General features: G+C 44.9%; 1 protein-coding gene across 3 annotated transcripts in view; it reads left to right on the forward strand.

Moving 5' to 3' along the window:
* Positions 1-5037: 5037 nt before the first annotated feature.
* The window catches only part of EEFSEC (eukaryotic elongation factor, selenocysteine-tRNA specific), a 282568-nt gene continuing 268356 nt past the window's right edge, over positions 5038-19249 (forward strand). For 2 of the 3 annotated variants that reach the window (XM_019658666.1, XM_019658667.1), the window contains exon 1: positions 5038-5430. In XM_019658666.1, the coding sequence (XP_019514211.1) occupies positions 5115-5430 (316 nt within the window). In that variant the 5' untranslated portion in view covers positions 5038-5114. Of the gene's footprint in view, positions 5431-6914; positions 6937-19249 lie in introns of those variants that run through there. The other variant, XM_019658668.1, reaches the window with a different exon arrangement.

Consider the following 19249-nt stretch of genomic DNA (forward strand, 5'->3'; position numbering starts at 1 on the left):
ACTTTTTTTCTGTTACCAGTATATCTTGGAGATGTTCCCAAGTAGTATACAAAAGCTTCTTTGTTTTTCAAGGACTGCATAATATTCCATTATATGGACATACCATAATCTTTATCTCTTTCTATTTAAAATACTTTATTATGAAAAATTTCAAACATGTATAAAAAGTAGACAGAATAATATAACAAACCCTCAGATCCACCGATCAACAACAATGATCATTTCATGGCTAATTTTATTTTATCTAGACTACCACATACCCCCCCGTTCTTTCAAATTATTGTTTCTTGGTAACTTATTTTTATTTTTATTTTTTTTTTAACTGAGCCATCCTGCTACCTGTTGGCAGCTCAGCGGCTGCTCAGCTCGGGCTGGACTCAAACCGCTGTTGCTCAGAGCCCTTGGTAACTTATTTTGATATAATTTCAACCTTACCATAAAGTCTCTTTTTAAGGACACTTAAGTTGTTTACAGTATTTGCTACTATAAACAATAAAGTAATGAAATACTAGAATATGCCTTTTCATGAAGACCACAATCTCTGGGGCCCAACAGGACAAAGGACTGGTGGCTGAAATGCTTTCAGAGAAACCCTCTTGAGGAGTGGGTCCCAAACATCAAACACAAATCTGAGCATTGCTGAGGTCCTTTTTTTCTGGGAAAGTCTCCTGACATTGGCCATTATGACTCTTGACACCAATAGTAGTACATGAGTTTTCTAATATCACTGAACAATTCTTCAATACCAGCGGGGTATCCTCTGATTCAACTCAATTCTGACACTGTCTACCTGGAGGTAGCATCAGATCCCACAGGTTAAGGCTCAGTGTCACAAGATTGCTCCCTACCACTTCAGATGCCAATCACAAGTCCAGGTTGTCACCTGTGTTTCTGAGCAACTAGCTATAGACTGAAGGTTCCCATGACCTCCTCCTAGGTTCAATTAATTTGCTAGAATGGCTCACAGAACTCAGAGAAACCTTTTACTTACTAGATCACAGGTTTATTATAACTCAGGAACAGCCAGATGAAAGAGATGCATAGGGCAAGCTATGGGTAAAGGGCTTGGAACTTCCATGCTCGCTCTGAGCAAACCACTTTCCCCCTAATCTCCATGTGTTCATCAACCCAGAAGCTCTCTGAGCTTCATCCTTTTGGGGTTTTATGGAGGCTTTATTACAAGGGCATGATTGATTAAATCACTGGCCACTGATTCAGCCTCCAGCCCCTCTGTATTTCCTGGAAGACTGGAGGGTGGGACTGGAAGTTCAACACTTTAATCACAAATTGGTTTTCCTGGCAACCAGCCTGTATTCTGAGGTTGTTTCCAAAAGTCACCTAATTAATATGACAGAAGACACCTTTATAGTTTTCCTCACAGAAAATTCGAAGGGTTTTTGGAACTCTGTCCCAGGAACAGGAATGAAGACTACATATGTATACATATTTCTTATTATAAATTACAATATCACAGCCTCTGACAGGTCCTCCAGAGCTTCTGCCTTTGATGGTCTAGAAGGTCACATCTTTAGGCCAAAACCATACTTGGAAGGACATTTTCAGAGTAAGGTTAGCATGTAATTTCTCTTCCCTGTCTCACCACTGTGCCACAGGCCCTACTTGCTGCTGCCTGGGGACCACCCACCATTATCTCTTCCCTGCACATTCTTTCCTCAGTTTACCTCGGTTCTGTGCCTGGCTGGCCCTTCTCATTGTGTCTTTGTCAGTTCAAATGCCTCTTCCTTGATGAATGTCCTTCCCTCCACCAGTCACTCTCAAACACTTGCCTCAATTTATTTCTTCTAAATCACTTCGTTGTTATTTTGTCTCATTCACTGTTGGACACTGGCAAGAATCGTACCTGGCACAGAGCAAGTACTCAATAAATATTGGTTGGCAGGCTGAGCAAACGAAGGAATGAATGCCTAAAGATAGAAACTGGGGGATCATCCCAGACTCCTCCGTCTCCCTCATCACACATGCAATTCATCACAAAGTCTAGTCAGTGGAAAATGTTCTTCAAAGGTCCACGGTGCCTCCAAAGCTCTTATTTACCTCTTCACTAAGCCTCCCTCAAAGGAGGTCTACTGCTTTTATCATTGGATTTTTAAAAATGGAAGATGCATTTTTATCATATTCTATTTGCAGGATGGGGAAATAGAGACAAGTGGCTGTGAGGAGGCTTCCCGTATCATGGAAGCCTGGGCATCTTCTAGTCCTGTCCAATCTCTTGCTGCACAGCTGACCCCAGGGGTTTGGTCTGAATCTGGCTGAATTTTAGACAATCCCAGAGCTTCCATCTCATTGACACTTGTAGAGACAACTTTGGACTCACTGGGGGGCTCATACTACAGGCTACTGGTGGAGTAGGACCAGTGTTGGGGCCAGCTCTGGTGAGAGGGGCATTGGAGTTGAAGACAGGAAGACCTGGGTTAAAATCCCAGCCCCACCACTGGTAAGCTCTTAGGTGTAAGTCAGTACAGTTAACTACTAAAATCTACAGCTCCAAGTCTCAGTGGCTTCGCACAGCAAATATTTACTTCTCACCCCACCACAGATCTATGCAGGTTGGCTGGGTGGGCATGGGAGAGTTTCTGTTTTACACAACCGTATGGGGACCCAGAGTCCCTCCATCTTGAGACTCTGCCCTTCTCTGGCCTTTGGAGTATTCTCCATTGAGCCAACAGATGGGGAAACAGTATGGAGGATTGCCCAAGGGAGGCTTGGAAGTGGCCAATATCATTTCTGCCCAGACATCACAGGCCAGAATTCAGTCAATGGCCTTTGCTAACTCAAGGGAATCTGACAAATGTAGTCTAGTTGAGTTCCTAGGTGAAAAAGGAAAATGGCTTGGTGAACACTAGCCAGATTCTGTTCTTCCCTTACTCAGGACTCTACTTATAGTTTACTTCTCTGAGAAATCTCCCTTGTCACCCCTTCATCCCCAAGTCTGGGCTAGGTCCTTCCTATGGTGGCTCCCTTTATCATTCTCTTCTTTCCTCATCATTACATCTACACTGTGATGATGTTTATCCCTCTAGACAAGGGAGCAGAGACTATACTATACATCTGGCTTTTTGATATTAGGTTCCCAATTTCTACTGCAGTGCCTGGCATATAGCTACTCAATTACTATAGTGATTTAATGAACCTCTCTAAGACAGTTTCCTCTTCTATAAGATGGGAATACTAGCCAGATAAGACTGTTGTTAACATGGGTATTGTGTGTGTATGTATCTAGCAATACCTTTTTCATCAGTGATTGCCACGTGCCTGACAAACAAAAGTGTCACATCTGGCCCTTCCCCAAACCCTTGCCCTAAGTCTTCATCCTATGCTTGTGCCTCTTGTCAAGGTGGCAGCTCATGGTTTATAGCTATCTCAGCATATGTCCTCCTCCTCCCTGTGCTGCAGAATGGACTGGACTGTGTGTGTTCATCTCTGAGACCCTTTTCCTAGTATAGGGCTTGGATCACAGGAAGCGTAAGAGAGCACTAACTGCAGGCTTGAATATATCAGAATATTGCCTGCCTCATAACACAGGGCAAACTGGCTGCCAGGCAAAATTGAACAAATCTTGTGCTTGGCCAGCATAGCGTTTAAATTAAAAGCTAAATTAGTTGCCCACATGTAAAAGTCAGATTTCATATATTGGGTTGTCGGAAAAGTCATGACGTATTTTTCCTATGTTTTTTGTTGCGTCATGAAAATGCGTCATGACTTTTCCGACAACCCAATAGAAACACTTTCTTCTCCCGAAAAACAGTAAGATCAGGCAATGTTGGGCTAGCAGTCCTGCCTGGTATCAATTGGCTGAAACTTAGTGGTGGCTTCCCCCTTTAGACAGGACATGTGCTCTCCACAGTCTCTACTATCCCCTGACATCTTAAATGATGCTAATTTCTCTTCTTTGAGTTACCAGCCTGGCCAGTGCAGATACTTAAATTTGTGACCCTTAGGGCCGGCCGAGTGGTGCATTGGTTGGGAGCTGGCTTGGGACGCCAGCTCTGAGCAGTAGGGGCCCGGTTTGGATCCCACATGAGGGCCAGTGACACTGCCCTCTACAGCTGAGATGGTGAACAGCAGCTTGACCTGGAGCTGGGCTGCCGTGAGTCCGCTGGTGATGGCATAGGCTGCAGCCCCTGCTGCAGTGGGCTGGTATAGGCTACCGTGTGTGGCCAGCAGTCAGCGTGAGCGGCCGGCAGCCGGTGTGAGCTGCCAAGAGCCGCTGTGAGCAGCCGTCCAGAGGCCGTGGACTGACCTGCCTCACCTGGGGAGAGTGCAATGATGATACCAACATGGGCCAGTGAAGCGACGTCCTCCACAACTAGACTGAGGAGCAAGGGGACAGCAGCTTGTCTGTTCCCCTTCCCCTGATTCCCCAGCGCTGTTCCCCTCCTTCAATTCCCCAATAAAATCTTAAAAAAAAAAATTGTGACCCTTAGTTGTTGACCCTTGTGGTTGACAACCTTTTTAGTGGCTCTAGACACTTTGAGAATCTAAGGAGAGCTATGAACTCTCTCGTCAGCACCTGCACATAAACACGAACATTTACATACCATTTGGAGCTTTGCATCCCCTCCTAAGACCAGGTTAATTTCTGCTTTTATTTTTCCTAGAGTGCCTCTCACTCTCTGAACCCACCTGGTTCAGTCATTAGTTCACTTGTTTGTTGTGTGACCCCCCCCCCACCCTCACCCCAATACAATATAATGTCGAGAGGGCATGTATCCCAGAGCCTTGATTAGTGACTGGTACCCAGGAGGCACTTAAGAGCTTGTTGGGATGGATGGATGGATGGATGGATGGGTGAATCCCCAATCTCGGGCTCCTCCAGGTTTCAGTTGGGAGGAGCCAGGTCAGAGAACAGCCTTGTAGTCGGTGACCTGGGTCAAGTCCGGTCCCTGAGACACCCTCCTCCTTCGAGATACCGGGCGGTGCCCGCAGTTGCCTGGAGGGCGGAAACTTCGGGGCCGGAACGGGCGTGCCGGGCGCGCGGCTGGCGCGGGGGAAGCTTAATAGGCCGGACCACGGCGGCGGCGGCGGCGGCCGCGGGAGGGGCGAAACTGGCGAGTGTTGAAGGTGGAGGTGGCGGCGGCGGTGGTGCCTGCGGCATGGCAGGGCGGCGGGTGAACGTGAACGTGGGCGTGCTGGGCCACATCGACAGCGGCAAGACTGCACTGGCGCGGGCTCTGAGCACCACTGCCTCCACAGCCGCCTTCGACAAACAGCCGCAGAGCCGCGAGCGCGGCATCACGCTGGACCTAGGCTTCTCGTGCTTCTCTGTGCCTCTGCCCGCGCGCCTGCTGTCTGCGCTGCCCGCGCCCCCCGCGGCGCCGGAGGCCGGGCCTGAGCCCGGCGAGCCACAGCTTCAATTCACGCTGGTCGACTGCCCCGGGCACGCCTCCCTCATCCGGACCATTATTGGCGGTGAGCGTGGGCCGGGGCGGGAGCCGGGCTCGGGGAAGCTGGGCGGAGCGGCCGGGCTCCGCTGCCCGGGAAGGGAGGTAACACTTCACAGGTGGGGCTGCCGAGGCCCCGAGAGGCGGACGTGACTCGCCCAAGGCCCCCAGCAAGTGAGCGGAGGCATTGGGGCTGGAACTCACGGCCAGCTGACTTGGAAGCTTTTCCCACCCAGCACAACCGAGCTTTTCCTTAAAAAAAAGTTTTTGTTTTTGTCAAGATGTGTTTGTAATACACGAACAAATTGAGAAACCAGTAAGACTGCAAAAAGAATATACGTAAAAAGTGTCACAAAAAGAAGTTTTCACGCACCTGTCCTTTGGTCACCCGGTCCCCATTCCCAGAATCAACCACTGTTCCTAGTTCCTTTTGTATCATTTCAGAAAAACTCACGTAAAGACTAGCATATCGGCTTATATCTGTTCCTCCTCCTCCTCCTCTTCTTTTACAAAATGATAACATATACACTATTTTACTGAACACTAAGGGCTTCATATCTGTACATATAAAGCTACATCATTCTTTTTAAAGGTCTCATAAAATTCCATTGTACACTTGTACCAACATTTTCGTAACTTCTTAACGCTAGACATTTATGTCGTTTCTAGTTTTTGCTAATGATGCTTCCGTGAGTTTTCTAGAACATAAGCCTTGGGTGAGTGTGCTAATATATCTGCAGAATAAACTAGAACTGAACTGTCTGGGGCAAAGGGCATGTGTATTTTCAGTCATGATGGGTACTGCCAAAATGCCCTACTAAGATGTACCATTTAATTAATTTTTAATTATAGAGGTAGTATATGAATATGCTGTACTTGTGAAGAAATAGAACATTACAAATCTGGCAAAAGTTTCCTAATTACCCCCCTTATCTCTCCAGAGGCATCCACTGTTATCCTTTGTGGATTACTTTTCCAGACCCGTTTTACTATACTTAAGCCTATGGACAGGGCTTTAAAACTTACTTTGTTTTTAGAGAAAAGTGATACGGTAGTACAAGCATATGGCACAATAGGGCATGTAGCTAAAAGTAGTCTCCTCACTGCTGACCCAAGTACAGCAAGTCCCATGCTTACAAACGAGTTCCGTTCTGGGAGAATATTCGTAAGTTGGATTTGTTTGTAAAGTTCGACAGAGTGAGTCTTGTATGCCTTTGACACAAATCTACAATGTAAAGCCAGTGGTTGAACGATTCACGTTATAAGAATGAGCGACGTCTACCATCTTTTTGCCTCGGTCCAATCTCTTAATTATTTTCAGTTTTGTTTCCATGGTTATTGCTTTGCGCTTCCTAGCAGTTCCCTCCACGTCACCACTGCTTTTCCTCTTGCTTCCAGACATCCTGGGCTCTGATTGAGCACTGTACTATCGCACTGTACAGTAAGCACACAGCAGCACAACTGTGACAATGTCTGGCAGACACGTGAGCTACTTCTGCGATTTGTTTGCATTTACAGATGTTCGTAATGCTAGGTCTGTTCTATCTGTGAAAGTTTGCAACTCGAATGTTCGTTAAGTTGGGGACTGACTTTACCTGGTTACCTTCCCTGTTTTCTATTTCCTTGTGTTTTCTTTCAGTGATGTCTCTATGCCAAAAGCACATACGGGAATATATATTGGGCAGATGATTTTATTGGCCTGGTAGCAGCTGGCCTAATTGGTCACTGGGCCCGCCAAGTCCCAGCTATAGTGATGAGTGTGTTAAGTACTTTCATCTTTGTTACCTTTTGACTGTTCCATGCTGCAGGCAGTCTGAGATAATTTCCCCATTTTACAGTAGAAATTGATGCTCAGAGAAGGGACCTGCCCAAGGTCACACTGCCTAAAGTCTTCAACTCAAGCCATATTTCAGTCATCTAATGAATATTAAGGGGCACATGGTCTTTACCTTTTTTTCCTCATAACTGAATTCTATTTGATCATACCCAAATACGTGTTTTTTTTTTGTTTTTTTTTTGTAGAGGGCGGTGTCACTGGCCCTCACATGTGGGATCTGAACTGGTGCCCTCTAGCGTCCCAAGCCAGTTCTTAACCATCGCGCCACTTGGCCGGCCCCCAAATACGTTTTAAGACACGTACTCTGAGCCAGTCTAGGTTGGAGATGGAAGAGAGAAGTTAAAAAAACAAACAAACGAGAAGGCAGATTCTTTGTCTTTTCTAGTAAATAGTGTAGGCAATGGTGAAGGACATACTTTTGGAATTAGAACTGGGCTTGAGGCCTGGCTTTCTCCCTTGCTAGCTGTGACCTTTAAACCTAATTCTGGACCTTCCACACACTGGCAGATAGTAGTAACTACGCAGCTGTTTATTGGCATTGCTTGTTTGCCATGTTTGCCACTTCCCTGGGCAAACCCTACAAGGAGTGTGGTGGTTACCAGTTGAGGAAATTGGGATTTAGAGGGGCTGCTAGTAAGTGGCACAGCCCAGATCTGCTTCACTGCAAAGCTAGAGAGCTCTTTCCCATGCTTCCCCAGGCCACTGTATACTGACTGCCCCTGACCCCTTCTAACATATATATTTATAGAGAAGCTCTTCATAGGACAAAAAGGTTTCAGGCACTAGCCTGATCCTGTATAACCAATTTGCCCAAGAATTTGCCAAGTCCTTGGTCTAGACTAAAATTTTAGATGAAAATAATTTTTTTTTCTTCTGTGTACATTGTGGCTCTTTTTACTTTCTGTCACCTGAATGAGGAGACTTTCCTTTTCTTCTTACAGGCATTAAAATGTGACCTGAGCACATTGGGATAGTGAGCCCATGGTGGCTGCTACTATTCTTCCTTAAATAGGTTGGATTCTCCCCAAAAAAGATTTTTGTCTTTTCAGGGAAATTAGAAAAAAAGATTTTTTCTCTTTTGAGGGGAAGGTTGCTCACATTTGTGTTCCTGCCCTGGCCGAGGCCCATTGCTAAAAATTTGATTCTATGCAACAACCATGACTGGGGAGTGTGGTGGGAGTGTTAACCTATTTTTCAGATGAGGAAACTGAAGGTTGGAAAGTAAAATACCCTGGGCTGGTGAACCTAATTTTGCTGCCCTTAACCTGGACCTGGTCAATACCTTCAGTTATCTTCATGATCCATAAACCCATGGACATCTTTGCCTTTTTGAAATGGCTCCCGAGGCCATATCCTGGCTTATTGCAGCTGGCCTTCTGCAATTCTGGACCTTATTCTCCTGAACACTTGCACTCCTCCTCTCTTTAATTCATTCCCTACACAGTAGGCAGCTCACTCCTTTTATAGATGTTCATCAGATCATGTCAACCCGCAGCTTTAAGACTTTTCAGTGGCTTCTCATTGTGCTTAAGAGTAAAACCCAGCTTCCTTTTTATGGCCCACAGGAAGACGGACCCTCTTTATGGTCTGACCTGCCTTTCTCTGTGCCTCATTGCTTGCTCCTGACCTTCAGCTACAGTAGTCTCATTTCTACTTATTGAATGGACCAGTCTTTTCACCTGCTCTTTGTTCCTCTGTTTGGTTCATCTGGCTCCTCAGCATTTAAGTCTCAGTTTGAATATTACCTCCTCAGAGATGCCCTCTCTGACATACCTATTTAAAGTGTCCCCAGCTCTATCCCCCTCATACTTTCTCATGTCCCTGTTTTATTTCCTGATAGCCCTTTTCGCCCTCTGGTACTCTTTATGTGTTTACTTGTCAATTGTCTCTGTCTTCAATGAGACAGAACAGGAACCATGTCTGTCCTATGCTTGGGCCAGAGCCTGGGGTGTAGTAGGCACTTGATAAGTTCTGAATGAATGGAGCTGTGTACCAGCTCCTGGGCTAGCTGGTTATAGTGAGGAGAGAACCTTCTCCATGTGTTTGTGGACAGAAAATAATCGCATGGGGCCTGCCTGGCCTGTAGTAGATACATAACAAATGTTGATTCTTTCCCCACCTTCTGGGTGCTGACAGCAGAGCTGGGGAGAGGGGATCATCCCATGTGCAGAGTGACCTATTGGAGCTCTTTGCATATAGGACAAAAGCAGGAATTATGTACTTTGTTTGCGGGTGGGGTATGATAGGGGAAGAAGAGTTTTCTTAGTAGAGAAAATACCTGGGCAAGGCTCTGAGGCTTAAACCTGCTGCTTTATCTTTAGAATTAGAGATAACTGCTAGCATTTAGGCGTGGCTGGAAATCAGCATGGTGCATAGAGAGGTGTGCTGAAGATGAAGATAGAAGGGTTGGTGGACTAGATCCTATAGAGTGGTTAAGTGTTGGACTTAGATTAGGCCCTTAGTGTAGATTTCTCCTAAGAGCCCTGGGAGGCTTTTAAAGCAGGTTTGTGATATCATCAGGCCTGAGATTTAGAAAGATGCAAGATTCCTGGGCAGGGATTCCTACTGATAGCAGGGACCACGCCTGTACCTGGAATTGCTGGAAGATTGGGCTCTTGTTAGAGTTCCCAGCCTACTGCGAATATTTAGACCCCTTACTGAATACATTATCCCCAGTAGAAGGAAATTAGAACTATTGTCTGAGTTCCATGATGATATCTCTGAAGTTTAATATGTCTTAATGTTTCTCCTTAATTCTGTTTCTCCCCCCCCCCCCAAATACTTTCATGAACAAAAAAATCCTTTTTAACTTCGAGAAAATTGGGTTTTATCTCCTTGATCCAGTGGCCATAGATAAAACTCCTAAGTGGTGCTATGGGGTTAATAGTGATAATAGTACTTAGCATTTATTAATGCTGTCCATATGCTGGTTTTTTGTTTGTTTGTTTGGTTGGTGTTTTTTTTTGTTGTTGTTTTTCCCCCCCGTTTAACCCTCACAGCAATCCTGTGTAATAAGAGGTGATATTTCCATTTTACAGATGAAAAAGCAGAGGCTCAGAGGTCAAGAAACACGTTCGTAAGTGTCAGAGCTCGGTTTGAACCCACATTGATCTGACCACACAGCCCATACTCAGGCATTCTCGATGTGAATGACAAAGTGTAACTGTCCCCTCCAGTCTCCTGTAGTGGTGTTTCAGGGCAGTATTTTTCTCTAATCCATTTTAGAGTATAAACCTTTCAGGGTTAGAACTTCAAAAAGATTCAGTAATGTATGTTTTAAAGACTTGGGTGGGGGTGAGGGACTTGGACCCATCCTCAATCTAACTCTGGAAGGAAAGAGGAGAGCTGAAAAATGCTGGTATCTTGGTTTGGCAATTTATAGTCCTCTGGTGGCTGCTAGGATTAACAGTGTATTGTCCCCTGGTCTTTTGTTCCAGTTGTTAATGAACAACAGCTCTTCTGCCATGACTTGTCACCCTGCTCTCTTGCCTTCTGTGCTTACCATTTAAGTGGTGCTTGCTGCATGGCTTGGACCCTCTCAGGCCCTCCCTGGCCACAGGTTACTTGTAAGTCTGATTCAGGGTTACTCTCTTTGGAGGGAAAACTGTCAGCAGCTCTGGGGATTTTTGTCTCTGCAGCCTGGGCGAGAACATTTTTTGTAAAACAAGGTACTTTACCTTCTTTGTTTTTCTAGCTTTCTGTGCTCTTGGTGCCAATGTGTAGAGAGAAAGCGCTTGTTCCTTTGTCCTGTTTTATGAAGGAGTGTGTGTGTAGTCTTTCTGCAGTCAGCCTGAGATGCTGTTTTTGGACCCATGAAACGGTGTTTGTGTGTGTGAGCAAATGTGTGTTTTTAACTCGATTCTTTTTTACATTAACCTTTGGGCATTGCACATAATGCCCAGAAAGCAGCATGGTACAAGCAGAGATAACTGGGGTCCTGGCCACGGGAGGAATTGGGGCGTTATTCTAATGAAAAACCAACCAACCAACTAAGCAAACAAACAAAAGAAAACACTTTTGGTTTTCTTTGTCCCTAGTCTTTTTATGACTCTGTGTAGAACTATAGTATGTTACATTATGGTATTCATATATGTTTGTTTTAAAATATTGAGGCATATTTAAAGGAGTTGATATAAGTGGAAATGCTTCCTTAACCTTAACTTGTTTAGCTCCTTGAATCTGTCAGGCCTGAGTTCCCTATACCTTTGTGCTCACCCAGGGAAAGCTGCCTTTTAATTTCTCTCCTTTGTTGAAAGGTGTGCATCGTACTGCAATGTTCTCTACCGTCAAGTGAAGCTGAGGCAAATACTGCTGTCTTTTTTTTTTCTTTTTGATCATTTTATTAAAAATTTTTTTCAATGCAGTTGACATTCAGTATTATTTGATATTAGTTTCAAGTGTACAGTGTAGTGGTTAGACATTTATATAATTTATGAAGTGATCCCCCCAATTAGTCTGGTACTCACCTGGCACTATACATAGTTATTACAACATTGACTATATTCCCTATGCTGTACTTTACATCCGCGTGATTATTTTATATGGTTAACTTGCTTAAAGCCTCTTTATGTCCAGGAGGAAGTTGGCCTCACTCAGTGACAAGTGTGTCTTTATTCAAATACAAGTTTTCCTGTTTTGCCTGCTACCTTATCACTCTCTGACCCCACCTGATCTCCTTCCAAGGTGGAGTGCTTTTAGCTGTCTCTAGGAGACTCTCAAGTTGAGTTGTGTCTGCAGCATTTTCTCCTGGAGTTGGACAGCGGGTGACTTTGCTTTGGTTTGGGTGACAGTATGGGAGTAGCACAACATCAGAGACACAGCCTTGAGTTTAAATTAATGCAGAATATTTGAGCAGGAACCAACAGGAAAGAAAAATGGAAGCAGGTAGTCATATTTCATCCTGTTGGGGTACATTTTTCTTCTCATGGGGCTTTGCCCTTGAGAACAAAACATATCAAATGTTGAATCAAAGAATATTTTTGTAGTCATGCTAGGAATAGAAAATAATGCAAAGACTTTGCCTTCTTGAGACAAATATTTTGCTAGAAGGTTATAATCAAAGTCAGAAGGAAATCATATTCACAGCTTTTGGTAAAGCTGTAATCGTTTAATTGTTTTTAAACTTTTCACTTAATATCTTCTTTGTTCTCTCAGCATGTTTCTTGGGTTTTTTTTCAAAGTCACCCCATCCAGGTTGGAATAAGATTTAAGCAGGTCTCCCAGGAAACAACCTGTAAGTTAAGCCCTGAGACATCTTCCCCGCCCTGCTATGTCGTGCTTTGTTGGCTGGAGCCTCGGCTAAGCTGCAGATGAGATGCCCTGTGTTCGAACTCGAGTCTGTTCTCTTTTACTAGTAGGCCTTCGAGAGTGTGCCGAAGATGATGGTATCCACAGCTCTGGTGCTCTGGGTACTAGGCCCCAGTTTTGGTGAGCTGGACCAGCCTAGCATTTCTGAAGTGGCCTTAGGGTGGGGGAGGGAGCGGGAATGAGCTCACTGGGGCTGGGTTCCAGTTTCACCTCAGGCCTCCACTGCTTTACTGCTGGCTGGCTTCTACCTGTTGTTTCCATTGGCCTCACAGGGAGGCATCGCAGGGACAGAGACATCTGAATCATTCCATGTGGGCCTGGCACATAGTAGATATTCAGAAATGTCCTTAAACATTTTTATTGAGATATAATTCACATACCATAAATTCACCTGTTTCAAGTGTACACTTCAGTGGTTTTCAGAATATTCACAGAGCTGTATAGCCATTGCACAGTCCAAGTTGAGAATATTTTCATCACTTTACAAAGAAACCCCATAGCCATTAGCAGTCACTCACCATTCTCCTCTTCCCTCAGGCCTAGGCAACCACTAATCTACCGAATGTCTCTATAGATTTGCCTTTTGTGGACATTTCGTATAAATGGAATCATATAATCTGTGGCCTTTTGTGTCTGGCTTCTTCCACTTAGAATAATGCTTTCAAGGTTCATCCATGTTGTAACATGAACTTATATACTTCATTCCTTTTTTGAAAATCTATTTTTATTATTTTTAATTGTGGTAAGGTACATATTACAAAAAGCTTACTGTGTTAACCATTTTTTTTTTTAAGCTGAGCCATCCTGCCACCTGTTGGCACCTCAGCGGCAGCTCAGCTCGGGCCAGGAATCAAACCGCTGTTGCTCAGAGTTCAAACTCTTGAGCGAGCTCTTAACCAACTGAGCCACTCGGATGGCCCTGTGATAACCATTTTTAAGTTTACACTTCAGTGCCATCCATCTCCAGAACTCTTTTCATCTTACAAAACTGAAACTATACCCATTAAACAGTAACTCCCCATTCCCCACCCCTAGCTGTACTTTATTCCTTTTCATGGCTGAATAGTATTCCATTATATGGATAGACTATTTTTTAAATTTTTTAACCCATTCCTCAGTTGAAGGACATTTTGATTGTTTCTACTCTTTGGCTACTATGAATAATCCTGCTGTGAACATTGGTGTACAAGTCTTTGTGTGGACGTATGTTTTTATTGTCTTGGGTCAATTGTTGGGCCATAGTGTAACTCTATTTCTACTTTTTGAGAAACTGCCAGACTGTTTTCCACAGCAGCTGCACCATTTTATTTTCCCACCAGTAATGTATGAGGATTCTAATTTCTCCACATTCTCACCAACACTTGTTTTTGGTCTGTCTTTTGGATTATAGCCATCATAGTAGGTGTGAGGTAGTATCTCCTTGCATTTCCCTGACGGCTAGTGATGTTGAAGATGTTTTCACATGCTTGTTGGCAATTTGTACATATTCTTTGGAGAACTATCCAGATCTTTTGCCCATTTTTTAATTGGATTATTTGGCTTTTTATTAATGAGTTGTAAGAGCTCTTTAAGTATTTTGGATGCCAGTGCCTTATTCGATATATGATTTGCAAATATTTTCTCCCATTCTGTGGGTTATCTTTACTCAGTAATATTTCAATTAAACAAATAATTGAGTCGAGTTGAACTAAATGAATGAATATATATTGAGAGGATTAAATGTGCCCAACACATTATCTGGTCTGTGTTAGGTGTGTAGCAAGTGCCATGTGCTTGTTCTGGAAGGCCTGTTAGGGTCCCTCCTGTTCTTTTCCTGGATCTTTCCATTTCTGTCTTTAGTGCCTGGCAGGAGATTGATGAGACCCGCTCGTCAACTGAAGCTACCCGAGTGGACTGGGTGGGAGATTAGAAAAGATAGACACACAGACAAAAGATTCGGGATCAGGAGGTCCACTGACCGCTGATGGTGGAGCAATGGCCACGTTTATTTTTTGCAGAAAGCTTATATAATAGCAAGCAGCTGCAGAGAGCAGTAAACAGCTGCAGGGGGTCTGTTTATCGGGTTAGACCTAGTAAGTTACATCCTGTTATGCACTTCTCTAAGTGCACAAGCAGGTTAGATTTTGTTATGCACTTTGCAGAAGCTCCTGCGGCTTCAGTTATTCTTTTCTCTTCTTGGATCAGTGGGGGTGGACGTTCCCTGAACTGTTCCACAGGCTGTGAGGACCCTGTCAGCTCACAGCCTGCTCCCCACAGGAGATGGGTCATCCTGATTGTTCATCCCTTAATAGGGTCTCATTTCACATTAGGGTCTTGTCCAGGGTCTGGTCTGCAGATATATTTTGATGGCCCATGTAGCAGTTAAAAAAAATTCGTCGCCAGCATTTAAAAATCGGGATAGCTCATATAACAACCCAGATTCCTGGCTTGTGTAGAAACACAACAAGACTCTCATGTCCATGGAGATATTTTCCAGTGTGGCAGCTGGGGCTGAGTGAAAGGGATATATGCCCTTCAGTGTGCGTCTTTCTGTTACTTACAGTGTATGGGCCCTGGAGACATTTGGGCTTGTATTTACTATTTATTCAGAGATTCTGCAAACATATTGTGCGCTTGTTCTGGACGTGAGGGCAGATGCAGACATGCCTGTCTTTAAGGAGCTCCCAATCCTGAGGCTGGGGGACAGCAGGGGCAGCGCCAACCACCAGTTAAGATAAGATGCATTGTTGTAAGGGCTTTAGAAAGAGGAACATAAGATGTGCATGCCTCTGCCCACAAGAGGGGATTCTGGGATGGGCCTGGAAGGGTGATCTGGAGGTTTCTCTGCAGAGAACAAGGAAAAGGCAGAGCAGACTCAGGGCACAGCCTGAGTGGTCAGCACTGTGAGAGTGTATCTGGCCAAAGAAGAGGAACAGTCAGTAGCTGCCACTTTCAAGTTTGGGGTAAGTGGGAGGAGGTGAGGCTAGGGTATCAAAGTCACGATGAGTCAGGAGGAGGGGCTGTCGTGTCAACACTTGGAAGGATGGTTGAGATTTTGCCAGTGGAGAATATAGGAGGCTTTCTAGCTAGAGGATTTGGAGTAGACAAAGACAGAGAGAGAGGAAGGAAGGTCTGGAGTGTGAAGAGGAATGAGCAGGCTGAGCTGCAGGAGAGTGTCTTGTGTGTGTGGTGGGGAGGAGGTTGGGTGGATTTTAAGCTGGTGGCTTTTGAAGAGTCTGAGGAGAGGGCATGTGACAAGTGGCCTGGGGGTTCAGCATCCCTCTCCCCATTCTGACTGCAGCTTTCAGATTTGCTTGAAGAGGGAGAGGCAGAAGGAGAAGGAATAGGGAGAGGAAGAGTGATACCCCTAGCAGAAGGGCATCATCAGGAGGGAAAGTGTGGGTCTGGGAGGTGGATGTGTGAAGCTAAGCAGAAGCTGAAAAGTCATCTGCTTCTCAGAAGGAACTAGGGGGAATGGACATTTTGGGAACACCTACTGTCTGCTGGACACTTCTAAACTCTTGAGCATCTCACAGCACCCTGCCAGCCAGGCCCTGAGGGTGGGGTTTCCCCCACTGTATTGTATAGCTTATAAACATGGGGCTCCAGAGGCCAGTGGCTGGAGCAGGGGTTTAACCCAGTCTGACTTTGGAGGCCCTGGTTTGTCCAGGAGCTGCTCTCAGATCTCAGGCCATGCCTGCCCTGGTAGGAATTGTGGCTCCTGAGGAGCAGTTCAAGGATAAATCAATTTGTCAAAAACCGAGATTTCTGCTTCCATTCTTCCCTGGATTGAGTTCTGTTTTTTATTAATTGGGCCTTTTATTTTCTTGTGCTGTGTGATTAGGCTCCTGCTGCTTTGAAGTGGCCTTGGTTGGGTGGGGAGGGAGTGGGAAGGACTTCGTTAACCATGGTGATCCTCTCTTGGCAGGAGAAGAAACAAGTTTGCTGTTGAGAGAGAAGTTGACTTTCCCTCTCTCCATATCTCTTCTGTTGTGGTGATGCCTCTCTTGTCTTGGAGCCTTCAGGAAGACTAAAATAATTTCCTTTGTCTCTAACCTACTTCCTGAGGATATTTATTTGGTGGTATGCACAGGTGCTACCTAAAGATAAACCTGACTTTTTTCTTTTTAAAATTAGTGCTTGGAATTGCTAGCACTGACCTGTTTGGCCTCAGGAACCCACCCTGCCTGGCCTTGTGGCTTCATCTTTTACCATAGAATTATTTGGGTTGCTTAAAGCTCTGGGAGGGTCAGTGGTTTGTCTTTGGTCATCTGACGCTGGGACTAGAGCTCTGCCTTCCTGATTATATGAGTATTGCAGTGTGGCACTTAAAAAATAGCTCTACTTGGCATCATTTTCAGGTGAATTTCAGCACCAAAGACCCTTGCGTATGTGTATGCGCGCTCGCCCGCTCCGTGTTCCCTATTCTCTAAAATGACCCAGGGCACATTCAGAGATGGTCCTCAGAATTTATGCTCTAGAGAAAATGACTTTACATAGAAAGAGTCCATTTTCTGAGCATTTGCTGTTTGATGCCCACAGAAAGATTGGGAAAGAAAGGTGATGTTTGCTAGTGCAGACATTGTTTATCATCAGCTTTCAGCATAGGCGAGAGAGGGCTGACAGTGTTTTTTTAAAAAAAAGTCTCTGCAGGGGCTTGATTAGCACTTTTCAACAGAATTTTCTGTGGTGATGGGAATGTTCTGTGGCAGCACAGTCCCGCATGGTAGCCCTGAGCTGTTGGGGCTATCAAGCATTTGCACTGTGGCTAGTGCAACTGAGGAACTTAAATTTTAATTTTTTTTAAATTTAAATGTCAGTAGGTAGTTCTGCACCTGAGTTTTCTGCTTATTGGGCTGGTTTCCCCACCAATGAACACCATAGGCCCTCAGACTCCATATCTGTAAGACTGCTCTCTCTACTTCCTCACCTTCCCAGTGAAATGATATCTCCTTTCTCCCAAGGCACAGCCTTTGACATGATCCTCAGCATGTCCGCCTTTTTCACTTTCATGTGAGTCAGTTACCGGGTCTTGTCCCTCCTGCATGTCCTCTAACCTTTTAGCATCCCTTTCACCACAGCAGGCCTCCTTTAACTCCTGACTGGACGTGTACAACATTCCTTCACAGTCTCTGATTCCAGCCTCCTCTTAAAACTACCCTCCCCTCTGTAGCCAAGAACTCTTTCTAAATTGCCAATTTAATTATTTTACTTTCCTGTTTAAGTCTTCACTTGTTCTCCATTGGCCTAAATGCCAAACTTCTCCGTATGGCTGACAAGGCCCTTCTAGATGGGTCTGTGTCTGTCTGTCTGTCTCTCTATCTTTGTTTTTCAGGACTCTTAAGTTTTTTTGTTTGTTTGTTTTGTTTTTTTAGCTGAGCCATCCTGCCACCTGTTGGCAGCTCAGTGGCAGCTCAGCTTGGGCTGGGAATCGAACCACAGTTGCTCAGAGCTCAAACTCTTGAGCGAGCTCTTAGGACTCTTAAGCTTGATGAACTACTTGCAGGTCTCTGGACAGATGGACCATGCTTGCTCACGCTGTGTATTCTGGCTACATACAATTTCTGGAGAAGCCTCACCGTTGGCCCACCCCAACCTGGATTAGGTGACCCTGATTTTAGGGTCTATAATATCCTCTGTATACCCTAGGACCTCATTTCTCCCCATCAGTTGTCATTTTCTGTTTATTGGATTATGTTTTCCAATGGACTTGATCCTTTTGAGGGTGGGGCCTATTATCAATCAACTCCATCTTTAAGGGCCCAGGACAGGGCCTGGCACAGAGTAAATGGTGCATGCATACATGAATGAATGAATGAATGAATGAATGAATGAATGAATGAATGAATAGGTCATTTCCCACTGCCAGCAGCAATTACCCAACCCACCCCTTCTGTGGTGCTTGAAACCTCTGGCCAAACAAAGGTCACAGTGGAGGAACTGCTGCCTTGAGGTTAGACAAGTTAATCTTTCAATGGAAATTCAATCCTCATATTTCATTTTCAGGCCACTTTGCGTAGCAAAGTAGTTTAACTCGGAGCAGATTTCTTCTGTGCTCATGGTTAATTTCATGGCCCACAGAGGGTCAGCACAATAATGCCGGGAACATGGTGACCACAGTACAGTTGACCGCACACGCTGAGGGCCCGGCAGCCCTGTTGTTTTAGAGCAGCAGTTTTCAAACATCCTTCAACGGGATGATTTTGAGTTAACAGGGGTGACCTTTTGAAGAACATTTTTAAAAGCTATAACATAGATCCCTCCCAGATCGTATATTTTCCTTTCTCCACACAGTTCAAAGGGGCTGAATTGTCTCATAGGTTTTTGCCAGCAGTCTTCAGCTTGACCCTGGTTGTTTAAATCTGCCGGAGGAAATTTGAACAAACTTGTTCTTTGGTAATTCTTCTGCCTCTGTGAACCTTTAACCTTAAAGGTTTCTTTCAGAGCCAGGGGCTGCATTGTCACCAGCCGTCCCTGCTGGGGCTTTCAAAGGGTATTGTCTAGTGTGTCTGTTTTCACTTTGCTACTGGAGTTCTTTTAAGGAAGGGTATTAATTCAGACCTGATTCTGAGACAGGACGAGGACTTTTAAATTTACCCCAGAGCTTGGGGACGGGGAAATAAGCATAATGCAAGCCTGTGGCTGATGCCAGTGACTGTTCTACACATAGTCTGTGAAGGTGAAGGGAGAGCAGGCCCTCCAGAGATAGACCGGGTAGGTTTGC

Source organism: Hipposideros armiger, unplaced genomic scaffold (assembly GCF_001890085.2).
Source record: "Hipposideros armiger isolate ML-2016 unplaced genomic scaffold, ASM189008v1 scaffold_286, whole genome shotgun sequence".
Taxonomy (NCBI): Eukaryota; Metazoa; Chordata; class Mammalia; order Chiroptera; family Hipposideridae; genus Hipposideros; species Hipposideros armiger.